At 49.2% G+C, this 12,484-nt stretch overlaps 1 protein-coding gene across 1 annotated transcript; it reads right to left on the bottom strand.

The window, feature by feature from the left end:
* Positions 1 to 5,960: 5,960 nt before the first annotated feature.
* Positions 5,961 to 7,114, bottom strand: CITED1 (Cbp/p300 interacting transactivator with Glu/Asp rich carboxy-terminal domain 1; the record flags this gene model as incomplete). Its single annotated transcript, XM_080910547.1, has 2 exons — positions 5,961 to 6,512; positions 7,055 to 7,114. The coding sequence occupies 2 exons, from the start codon at positions 7,112 to 7,114 to the stop codon at positions 5,961 to 5,963; spliced, it is 612 nt and encodes a 203-aa protein (XP_080766673.1).
* Positions 7,115 to 12,484: the final 5,370 nt, after the last annotated feature.

Here is a 12,484-nt window from a genome sequence, read left to right on the forward strand (position 1 = left end):
TATTTTAGAGCTAGGTGTGGTGGTGCATGCTTTTTAATTCTTGCACGTGGGAGGCAGAGACAGGTGGATCTGCTTGGTATACATAAGTCCCAGGACAGCCAGGGCTACCTAGTGAGACAAATAGATTCCTTTTCGACTTCCTACCAACTCAGACCGACTCCCTTCCAGGGACCCCACAACCACCACATTTCCTGAGAACCCAGTCCAGTGCATTACTCAGCCCTCGTCAAAGAAACTTCTTGTAGTAGATGGAAATGAACACAGACCCACAACTGGGCAGAGTATAGAGAGTGAGACACTCTGGAGTACTCAGTACTAAATGGGATGTCTTTATCAAACCCTTCCCTTCAAGGCTCAGAGATCTATACAGAAGAGGAGGCAGAAAGACATTAAGCTCGAGAGGTATTGGACGATTCCAAAGAAGCAGCATTTTCAGCCACATCAGGGTGATGCACACACGAACTCACAAAGACTGTAACAGTGTTCACAAGACATGCACACGTTCGAGCCCATAAAATCCACGCATGGGGAAAGAGAAGTGGGCACTCAGTCCTGTGCCTAACAAAGAAACTGTTGGCTCAGTTTTCTCCTATCAATCACTGTTAGGAGAGGGAAAATATTTTTTAATCTCTACATTTGGGGTGACACTGGGTACATCAAACCACACACTAGGGCAGGCCTTATTATGCTCAGGAGTAGTTTAAGTTTGACAACACAAAATAGACTCAATAATGTTTTCCCATGTGTATGTTTTTTTTTTAAAGAAAGAGGAGTAACATGAAGTTGGATTGGGAATCTGGTACAGAGAAAAATATAATAAAAATGTTTATGAAAAAAATTTAAATTAATTACTGGGTATTTTAGGGGCTGGGATTTTGGCTCAGAGGCAGTACATTAAACACATGTAACAGCTATGAGGCCTTAGCACTAAAAATTTGTATCTCCCCTTTCCTCCAAACAAAACCCCAAATCTCTTTTTGAGTCTTATTGTCTGTGAACTGTCTGTTGATAGTACTTCCCTGTTTTATATTGGGCTAGTGGCCTAGTGGTTCTATACTTATTCATGCCTAGGCATTGTGTTCAGAGTTTCTATAAGTTGTAGATACTTTCTAGTATATTGGCTATCTTTTAAAATGCTTATGATTTATATTTATGTGTATGTGTGCCTGCATGAGTTTATATGTACCACATATATTCAAGTGCCTTTGAAAGCCAGAGGGTGTTGGAACCCCTAAAACTGAAATTACAGGTAGTTGTGAACTGCTTGATGAGGGTGCTGGGAACCAAATCCTGGTCTTTGAAGAGCAGTGAGTGCTTTTAACCACCAAGCCATTTCTCCAGCCCCATATGGGTTGGTTACCTTTTGGCTTTGGCTTTGTTTATGTTGAATATCATTTTGATACATTGTCTCAATGTGAAAACCTGGATGGCCTAGAACTTGCTCTGTACACCAAACTGGCCTGTAGACAACAGAAATCTGACTGCTTCTACATCCCAAGTGCTGGTGTGTACCACCATACCTGGATGATAGTTTTTAAACAGGGGCCTACTGTTTAGCTCTGGCAGGCCTGGAACTCACTGTATATACCAGGCTGACCTTGAAATCACAGAGATTTGCCTATCTTTGCCTCCAGAGTACTGAAATTTAAAGGCGAGCACTACTATGCCTGGCTTAAAAAAAAAAAAAACACATTCATTTCATATGGATACACTGTAGTCTTCAGACACACCAGAAAAGGGCATCAGATCTCATTACAGATGGTTGTGAGCCACCATGTGGTTGCTGGGAGTTGAACTCAGGACCTCTGGGAGAGGCAGTCAGTGCTCTTAACCACTGAGCCATCTCTCTAGCGCTCCTGTGCCTGGCTTTTATGGTGTGTATGTCTGTGTGTTTTACTATGAAGATTGTTTTTCCAGATTTTGTCTTTTAATGTAGCTCAGGCTGGACTTGAACTTGTGATCCTCCTGTTTCTACTTCTGCAGTGCTGGAATTAGAGGATAGTGGTCATGTAGTTTTTAAAAATGCTGTTAAACACTGAGGTGGTGTTACATGCCTGCAATTCCAATATTTGAGAGGGTGAGGCAGGAGTTTTACCATGAATCCAAGGCTAGTCTGGAATGCATAGTTAGTTCAAGGCCAGGGGGAGCTGGAGAGTGAGACCCTGCCTCAGAAAATCAAAACCAGCTCTCTGCCCCAATGCAGCTAATCAATGTGTGTGTGTGTGTGTGTGTGTGTGTGTGTGTGTGTGTGTACATATACAATGTTTTCCTTAGCTTCTGGGCTTTGTGTCCTTGAAAATGCCTTCTCATTCCAAGATTGTTTTTTGTTGGTGTTTTGTTCTGGTTTCCAGGAGGCTCTGTTCTCTCTTCTTGATAATGTTCTACTTGTCCCTCTGATTGGAGGCTGTGCTCCCATCTCTCCCAGTTTTGCTGCCATGTACAAGTCCGATTCATCCTCCAAGGCCATGACTGTCTTGGTACTGTGAGTTCCTTTTACTCGGGCACAGGGTCTCTCTAGTTTATCCCTAGGGAAAGGATAACCACTGGGCTACCGGTTCTCATCTGTTCTGGGCTGAGGGGTCCTTGTCAGCAGACAGTGTTCCTTACCTGTGTGCAGCAGAGCCTAAGGTAGGAGACCCTGGCTGGGATTTGCCTTTCTGGAACTTCATGGTAACATAATAAATAAAGGTATCCAGCTGTGAAGAGGGCTGACAAAGAAAGAGTGGGGTAGATGGAGATTTGCACAACTGTCACCCAGGTGCTCTTTTCTGTCCATGCTGTCCCTATCCTCCCAGGTAGACCTGGCTCTTGGAAACCCTGCTCAGGTGACCACACTTCCTGGCTGCTGACACCAGGAGGCAGGGTTGCTCTCTTCCTCACATAAGTACCTTCTCTAGGTGTGATGGTAACTTCAGTGGAGCTAGAGATGCCCAGACAGCTAGTAAAATTTCATTACTGGATGTGGCTGCGAGACACTGGCATTTAAATAATCAGTAGATTGAGTAATGAATGTATGACTCAGCATCATCTAATCTATTGTGGGCTTGAATAGGAAGAAAAAAGTTAAATCTGATTCTCCCTCCCCCTCACTCTGTGTGTGTGTTTATGCATGTTTGAGACAAGGTTTCTTTCCTCTTCCTCCTCCTCCTCTTCCTTCTTCCTTGTCCTCTTTCCTCCTTTTCCCCCTACTGTTTTGAGACAGGGTGTCTCTGTGTAGAGCCCCTGCTGTGCTGGAACTCACTCTGTAGACCAGGCTGACCTTGAACCTAGAGATTCACCTGCCTTTGTCTGCTGAGTAGTGGGATTAAAGACATGAACCACCACCTGGCTGATTTGTTTTTTTTTTTTTTTTTTTTTTTTTTTTTTTTTTTAGGTGAGGCATTCATCTTCTGCCCCTAGCCTTCATTCAACACTTCTGAAACTTCAGGTGGAGACTCACTTGGTGCTATGACTGCCCTCTGACCTTCTTAGGCCTTCAGATTCAAATTGAGTTACAGCACTGACTTTCCCATGTCTCTGGCTTGCAGAAGGCAGATTGAGGAACTTCTCGGTTTCTACAATCTCATATTTGTGTGTACTACATTGTTTTATATATATAACATATATACCAGGAATATATAGGATATATATATATATATAATTTATCACACACACACATATATGGAGCTCTCAACCAATTGTAACATATATACATATATATCTTACTGATTTTCTTTCTCGTGATACCCAGGCTGTTCTCTGCTGTCACCATACTCAGATCCCTCTTCACTACTGTCATCCCGAGGCTCAGAGATCAAGGGGAACAAGCTAGGGAACAAGGACAAACTCTAGCCAGACTCATGTTTTTCAAAGTCTTCAGCAGAAAGGGACCCAGGGACTCCCCAGGTTTTAGGTTTCTGTCTAATATATCTAATCTCTGTCCCAGCCTTGCCCCTGTACCTACATGCTGCTCCTGTGCCACTAGTAACTTATTTTAAAATCAATTTATTTTATGTGTTTGGGTGTTTTTGTCTGACTGCATGCCTGCTGCTCAAGGAAGCCAGAAGAGGGGATCAGGTTATGGGACTGGAATTACAATTGGTTGTGAGCTGCTATGTGGACGCTAGGAATCAAAACTGGGTCTTCTCAAGAGCTCTAAACCACTGAGCTTCTCCCCAGACCCTGCCAAGTTTTATACAAACAAACAGTTTTTTCTAAATACATGTCCATATTAAAAGACAAAACAAGGTTGGCAAGGACGAACCAGGAACAGATAAACAATTATTTCTGTGGAGGATCAGAGGCAGGCAGGATTAAAAGAGAGTTGGATAGAGGCTTCTTTAACTGTATCTGGAATTTTCTTTCTCTCTTTCTTTCTTTTTTCTTTTCTTTTTATTTTTTGAGATAGGCTCTCACTGTGTAGCCCTAGGTGGTTTGTAACTTGCCATGTATACCATGCTGGCCTCCAACTTACAGAGATCTGCCTCCTTCTGCCCAACCCAAATTACTATTTCTCTCTTTTTTAGATTTATTATATATAAGTACACTGTAGCTGTCTTCAGACACACCAGAAGAGGGCACCAGATCGCATCACAGATGGTTATGAGCCACCATATGGTTGCTGGGATTTGAACTCAGGACCTCTGGAAGAGCAGTCAGTGCTCTTAACCACTGAGCCATCTCTCCAGCCCCCAAATTTCTATTTCTTAACTGGTGGTTTGATTTTTGCACCATTCCATAGAACGCAAGAACTCATGCTTGCTAGGCAAGTGCTCTACCCTAAGCCACATTTCCTAGTCCTTCTACTTTTTTTTTGCAAGATCATATTGTGTATTTATTACTTGTGATATGTAAAAATAAAGGGATCAGTTCAATACTAGAACACCTTACCCAAGCATCCCAGGTAGATAGATCTATTCCTTTTTCATGGATCAGATAATACTGTTCCCCATGTTCTGGAGAATACCGGTTTAATGCAATGTTTGTGTGCCCTTCTTTTTGATAGCAATAGTGCTAATATCTTGTCACTTAGTATGCTTTTGAAGTCACTGCCCCAAGAGACTTCTGATCATTAAAATTGTCAAGGCTGGGCCTCATTTGTACTTTTTAAGTTGGAGAGACCAGCCCAAACAGGATGTCCTCATACAGAATAGGCCAAGGAGGTAGGAATTAGGAGACATACAGGCCAGCTTGGAGTCTTCTAGGCTTGGAGGGGAGGAAGGAGGAGTTGTCTGAGGGGTTTGAAGGCAGCTGGAATCTTGCTTCAGTGACAATATCTAAATGCTTGGTCATAGAATGTTTGACCCTGTCAGCTGTATAAAGGCAAAAGGGTAAAGAAATAGCCCTAAATGAATCAGTTGAATTGGTGACTTTAAAAGATTTATGCGTATGTGTTTTGCCTGTATATATGTGGACCACATGCATCTCTAATGCTGGAGGTCAGAAGAGGGTGTCAGATCCCCTGGAACTGGAATTACAGATCATTGTGAACAGCCATGTGGGTGCCGGGAACTGTATTCCAGTCCTTTGCAAAAGCAGTAAGTGCTTTTAACTATTGAACTATCGATGCAACTCTGGATTGCTGGCTTTTAGAGTTGGGAGCATATGCCGAGTGGCCAGCGATATGCCAATGGCAAAGAAGTTGCAGACAAATTTGAAGCAGTCTGTCTTCCTAGAATGCCTTGGCCACCAGGTGCTCCTGTGCCCAACCTTCAATAGGACAGTGTTTGTGGAGTCTTAGAAAATTGGAGCAAAGTTCCAGGACTCCTGAGGAGATAAGGGCAGTGGTGGTAGCAGCAGGTCAGAGGCCACTTGGGCTAGCCCCTCCCATACCCCTCAGGCTCTTGCAACCCCAGAATTGCAACCCCCAACTTTAGACCCCTATGAAGAACACACTCAGTCAGTTATCTCTTTGCAAGTAACTTTTATTTACAACAGAACTGGTGGCTTTTTTTCCTCATTTTTTTAAGGGGCACTTGGCATCAGCAGCCAGAGGGAAAATCTGCAGTGAAATCAAACTCATTCTGCCCTAGCCACAGCTCGGGAAGCTCATTGGCTCGGTCTAGCCCCAACTCTACCACCAGAGACATCAGCACCTCCTCATCCACTGGGTCAGAATCAATGATAGCAGGGCTCTGGGCACCAGCAGGAGGAGAGAATGATGCCAGTGATATGGCCGTTCCAGCAGGGATCCCAGTGCCCCAATTTATCAGGGGCTCCTCCTCCCCAGGTTGGGCTGGTGCAGCAAGGGCAGCGGCAGCAGTGGCTGCAGCCCCCTGATACTGGCTATTAAGCTTCTGAAGCTGCATGCTGGCCAGCAGGTGAGGGGTAGGGTGCAGGCTCGATGGGGGTTTGGCAGAAGAGGTGGCAGTAGGAGAGCCTACTGGAGATGATGATCCAGAGGAGCTAGTGGGAACTCCATTGGCTTTGGCTCCATTTGAGGTGACCCCGGGGTAGTGCAGGACAGTCACTGCCTTGCGATCCTTCACCCCGAGGTTAGAGTAGGCCAGAGAGTTCATCTCCTGGTTGGCATCCTAGAAGACAGAAAGGCACACCGTAGTAGCCATCTTCCGGGTTTTCCCTTTGGCATTCATGGGATCTGGAATACTTCTCGATGCTCTATATTTGGAGTTAGTGGGTAGGTGGTAGGAAGAGCCCTGGACAGTTAGGTTTCTTTTCTACTGATGTTCTGGTTCCTAAGTTTAAACCCTAGCTGTAGAATTGGAGAACACATTACTGGAAGTAGGCCTCCATCCCCTGCTCCCCTGTCTAAAAAGGGCACCCTGACTGCTCTCTTCTCAGCCTCACTATAACGTTACCATTACTACAGTGGTCTTGTTCCAGTTCTGTTTGTTTGACCTGCTTCCTGCTGTCTCTTTCAATACCCCTAGTAAGTTTGATTCAAGCACTTTTGAACAAGCTATTCTCATTTCTCCCCGACAAAGCCTTGCTGTATCTTCTTTGGTCAAGCACACTGGCTACAGGCCACACCTAGGAAGGCCTGGTGTGTGACCTCCTCCCTAAAGTCCATCTTTTCATGCCTTAGTGTCTCCATCTGTAAAATGACAAAGCCCACCTCCTTTCCAGCGGTGGCACCACCCTTGACATCAAGTGCAGGCCTCGACATAGTTGGCATTTCAGAGCCTGGGACCGATGAATCGGTGGGAGTTGATGCCGCCAGTTGGAGCGGTTGGTCTGCAAGTAAAAGAGAAGAAATAATTAAGGTAAAGGAAGCACTAGAAAATTGGAAGTCAGGGTGAATCCACTCAGTTACACAAAGATGCTGATAGGGTTAAATTCAAAGCAGGGGGGGGGGGGGAGCACACAGAGGCATTCAATATTTAGCCAGGGTCTAACAGTGACCCACAATGCCAATAGAGGACACATGAACATTTCCTCATACTACAGGTTATTTCAGAGTCCAGAGGTAAGAGTGGCACTGTTTCTGGTTCTGAGAGTAGGCATGTCCCCGAGAAAGCAGCACACCATGGCAATGGACCACTAGCATCCAGGTGTTCAATGGGACTGGGAATAATGAGAATTCAGGAGAAGGAAGACATAGGAAGTCTCCAAAGCCCTGTCTTAGGCCATGCCTACAAGAAGACAGCAGAGCAGCGTGCTCTGGAGGCCCTAAGGCAGCAGGAGCCACAGAATAGCTGGGAATAGCTTAGTTCTTCCATGTCTCAGGCTCCTACAATTCTTAGATTGGGCTTTCCTAGGACAAGGGTCCCAGAGCCAGGCCACACCCATGTGTGGCTGGGAGAAGAAAGAATTCTTCCTGGAGGGAAAATCCTATGTTTTTTTTTTTTTTTTTTTTTTTTTAAGCAGGGAAGCAACAGCAGCAGTTTAGAGAGCCGCATCTATGCTACAGGCCTTGCCTGACCATTGGCCAAGACTTCATACCTGAAATCACTCAGATGGCTACTAAAAAAAATGATTCTCTGGCCCAAGTGCCAGAGAGATAAGAGAATGAGGGGAAAAACAAAAAACAGAACAAAACACTCCACCTCAAACTCAGAAAATTAAAAAAATCTTGTTTTCCAGAAAGTGTGTTTTTATAAACCTCACATGTTCTAGCGTTATCATTTTGAGGACCCCAATAGCCATTTCTCACAGGGGCTAGAATTTGCTAGGACTCTACCCTCCTTGTTACCCACAGTGGTCATTAAGAATGTGGTGACCTCTAAAGTTACTATCATCCTCCTGTTTTTTCCTTTCAACATTGGCCTACTGGGGGAAAGGATGGAAGCAAAAGAGAAAACATGGGGGAGGGGCATTTGCTGGGTCCCACACCACTGCTTGACTGAAAGAGGCAACCCTAGGATTTCAGCCATCTATCTCAAGACAGGGGCGCTACTGCGCGCGGCGCGTAGTAGTCGGGAAGGCCAACGCTGCCACTATTTCAAGTTCCTCATCGCTTCACCTTCGTATCCATCTTCTTTCTCCCGTGCGCCACCCGTACCCCAATGTACAAAAGAAAAAAAAAGAAAAAAAAACCAACAAGAGTAACAATAATGGGGGGATTATGAGGAAAGTGCATGTGGTCTGGTGTCGGCTGGCCACGCAGGCCCTTGTAACATTTCCCGAGAGGCGCACCAGCCTGCGCCTGTCGGGAAAGCTCCGAGCCCGCCCGTCTAAGAGGTGATTGCACCCCCACCCCCACCCAACAACCCCAGTTTCTGCCTCCTACCCCACCCTCCCGTCCATTTGAGTGTAAAAAAAACTTGGTTCATGGCTGTCTGGGTCTGCTCTGAGCCACGAAGTGACGACCGCGAAGCAGCGGCGAGGCTCCGCGGAGCTGTGCAACAAGTGCGGACTCCGCGGCTCGCGCCTCCCGCCGCCTCGCCCTGCCTGGCCGCCCCCTTGCCCACGCTAATGGAGGATGAGGAGAGGGGAGAGAGAGAGAGAGAAAGAGAGAGAGACAGAGAGAGAGAGGGGGAGGATGGGAGAGGAAGGAGAGAAGAGAGCGGCAGGTGTGTGTGTGTGTGTGTGTGTGTGTGTGTGTGTGTGTGTGTATGTGTGTGTGGTCTAGAACCTGTCCTGACAGCAAAAGTTAAAAATGACACCAACCGGTATACTCCACCTCCATGGCTAGCGAGAAATCTAAATGTCCAAACAGCACCGCGGCTTAGCTTGCACGCGCTCCGAGCAGACCCGCCAGACTCGCCACCTGAAAACTAAAGGCCCGTTGTTTATGGACAGCTCGCCCTCGCCCGGCCTCCTCGACGCGTCCGGAGAGAGCCACTGAGCGCCTGAGGGCTCCAAGCTTCCGTTACCTCAGGTGCTCAGGAGCAGACAGGCGACGAAGCACGGGGTCTCCGCGTCAGCGCGACTTAGGGGACCCGCAGCTTCTCCGCGCGCGGGGGCGCACTTTGGCGCCAGCGGCAGCGGCTCGCGCGCCTCACAGACACTTCCGAGCGCCCTCGGAGCGTCCGATGCTGCCGCTGCTCCCAGCTAGCAAAGATTCCAGGTGCCCAGGGGGAGTGATAACTTAACACAAGGTCACAACACTAAAAGTGGCTTGGCCCTGACTAGCTGTCCCCCCCCCCCAACCCCGATCAGGCGCCCCGCGAGGCAGGCTCTGGGCGCCGCGCGGCCGCTTCCCCTCGAGAGGGGCGTGTGCACGGGGAGGAGGGGGATCGTGCTGCGTGGGGAAAGCAAGTTGCCGGAATGTTCCAACTTCCAGCTCTCAGCTCTGCTGAACTCAGCCAGAAGCCCTTCTCGCCTCCAGCCCCCAAGGAAACAAGAGCTTTGTGCGGCCCCCGAACGGCCTGATGCAGTCCTGGCTCCTGGCAAAGTCGGGGAAGCAGAGCCTGAGAAAGCGCGGGCGCGGGAGTGGATCTGCTGCGGGTTTCTCCGGACAAGTGAGCTCCGTGTCCTGCGGGCCGGCCGGGGCTGCAGCCCCCCTGCCCGGCAGCTCAGGCAGCAAACAAGTCCCCAGCCCCTCGGCCGGCTCGGCCGCCGCCCGCGCCCTCGGCCCCTACTGCCCAGCCCAGCGCCCTGCCTGGCGGCCCGGCTTACCTCTGCGAAGCTGCCTGCCCGGGAGAGAAAGCTCTCACGGGCTGAGGCACAGACGAAGTGACCTAGCCCCGAGCCCCTTGGCACACACGTTGCCGCCGCCGCCGCCGTGGCCGCCGCTCGCCGCTCGCTTCAGAGCCCCCAGCCGCACGGGCGGCCACCCGACCCCAGGGCGCCTGGGAAAAGCCTGCACCGCCGCGCCGCGCCGCCGCACCGCACCGGGCAGCGCCGAGAAGCCCGGACCCGCGCTCGTGCCGGCCCGCAGTTTAGGCGCCCTGACTCCGGGGCGGTGGCGATCACAGCTACCACGCTTGGTTCTCGGCGCGGGGACTCAGGCTCTTAAGCCCCTATTGCCGCCCGGAGAGCCCTTGCGCACAAGCACACAGCAGCAGGCTGGCCTCGGCTAGGAATCCCAGGAAGGACAGACCCCCTTTCCCCCCTTTTTTCCCTCTCCCCCCAATTTTCACGTCTTTATAACCGGTTTAGAGCATTATTAGCACATGTCCTGGCTCGTGGGCGAGTTGGTGGCAAAATCTGAACTGGATACTTACGGAGGGCCCGAGCGAGTGCTGTGCCTTCCTTGCGTCTGGTCCTCTCAGCCAGGAGCAGCCCCGCGCCGATGGGTTGTGGGAGGAGCAGCCGGGCGGAGCGAACCTCCTCACCGCAGCTCAGCAGCGCACTTCTGCAGCTGTGCCGCCGGGAACATTTTATAGCGGCGGCTGGCGTGTGTGGCCCTTTAAAGGCGCTCGAGCTGGTGCAGTCACCGTGGATCTTGTGAAAGCAAAGGGCGGGCTAGGGAACAGAGTGCGTGCGTCTCCTCCTGTCTCTCAGCCCTGGGGGCACGAAGCAGCTAGTGGGGTGGGGCTGATGGTCTCTGATTATGGTCACTTCTCACCCAGTGCTTTGGCCCATACTTGTATTTCTAAAACTAGTGGCAGCCCGAACACGGGACGTGGGCTCTCCCCACCACCCTGCATGGACTTGCCCAATAAATTCCACTTAGTAATTTCACCGAGGCGAGGGAGAGCTGTTAGTGTCTGTTTTCTGACCTAAATCAAGCGGGTCGCTAGGACGGGCTTCAGTGGATAGAGAGAAGAGCTGTTGGCTTAGGGAAAGATCCAGAAGAGGGACTCGCACACTGGACGGTGTAGGTAGGCAAGGCACGGGTCTTAGTTTACTGCAGGGTTTCCTCTGAGCCGGCTTGCTCTCTTTGAGCTCTGTCGTCTCATCGTGGAATGTCGGAGGTTGGAGGGTCCCTTGTCCCCAAACTCCCTACATTTTGTTCAGGGGCACTTAGAGGGATCATATGGCAGCGGTGGCTTCCCTCAAGGCCCAAGGTTGGTTTCAAGGCTTTCTGTCCCGTGGTCATCCAGGGCAGAAGGAGGCTGGCAGGATGCGAGAAGACGCTGGGAAATGCTGCTCTACCGGACCGTGGGGCTATGTGCATGCATGCAACTCACATGGCTCACGGAAAAGCCAAGAACAGGCAGCGGGTTCGAAAAGCTTGCTACAGAGTTCGCAGAGATTCCTCTTGCCTTCCCACGATGCCAGGTTATTTTATTATGATTATATAATTATTCACATCTAGCAAGAATAACATTTTGCACTTAGAGCACATCTCTTGTGTTGGTATGTTGTTTTACAAATCCTTACTGAAAGAGATCTGGGGCTTCTCATTTCAAGGCATGTTCCCTGTGGCTAGAAGCTCTCACCTCACCACTTGCAGGAAGGCCACCAAGATTACCCCCCTCTCTAATCAAGCCCTCACCCACTTCCATCCTATCCCTTTCCACTCCCTCCTTTCAACAATTCAGTTTATACGGTTTGGAAATCATGGTCATTTGAAAAAGTACGATGTGAAAGAAACGAGTGGGGGGGGGGATGTTACAGAGTCATTCTCACTGTGCGTGTTTGTGTCTTTTTAATTGGCTTTGAAGACCTGAAGATATTTCTTTCTTTCTTTCTCTCTTTTAGGCTCGAAAGTGTCCTTAATTTGCTCTTCTAACAGAGTCGTGTTTGATGACCGGTTTGCTGACAAAGAGGGGGCGCAAATGGAGGGACAGAATTAGGCCCTTCTTTGACATTTGGAAGAAGCTGGGTGAGTACTCTGGATAATCGGGAAACCCTTCCCCGTTAGGCTGGAAAGCTGCCTGTCTTCACTGCTGATTGCTTGCCCCTCCAACTCTGCTCCAACTCAAACCCGGGTAACAACCACACTCCCCACACCATCGCTACACTGTCCCACTTAGATTGTGGGTTGTGCCTAGTATCCTGTTGAGAAAAGGAACAATCTGGCGGGACCCCAAAAGCTCTACTGGGATAGCAGGTGAGGCACCCTTCCAAAGCCTCATTAGTATTTGCCTAGGATGAGAAAAGTTTTTGTGAAAGCAAGCGGTGGAAAAGGAGTAGACTTAAGGCTTTTGAACTACAGTTGCTAATTTGGACCCCCTGACCTGCCCACTTCTCATGTTGGACTCTAGAGCTGGTT

The sequence above is a fragment of the Micromys minutus genome (genome assembly GCF_963924665.1).
Source record: "Micromys minutus genome assembly, chromosome: X".
NCBI lineage: Eukaryota > Metazoa > Chordata > Mammalia > Rodentia > Muridae > Micromys > Micromys minutus.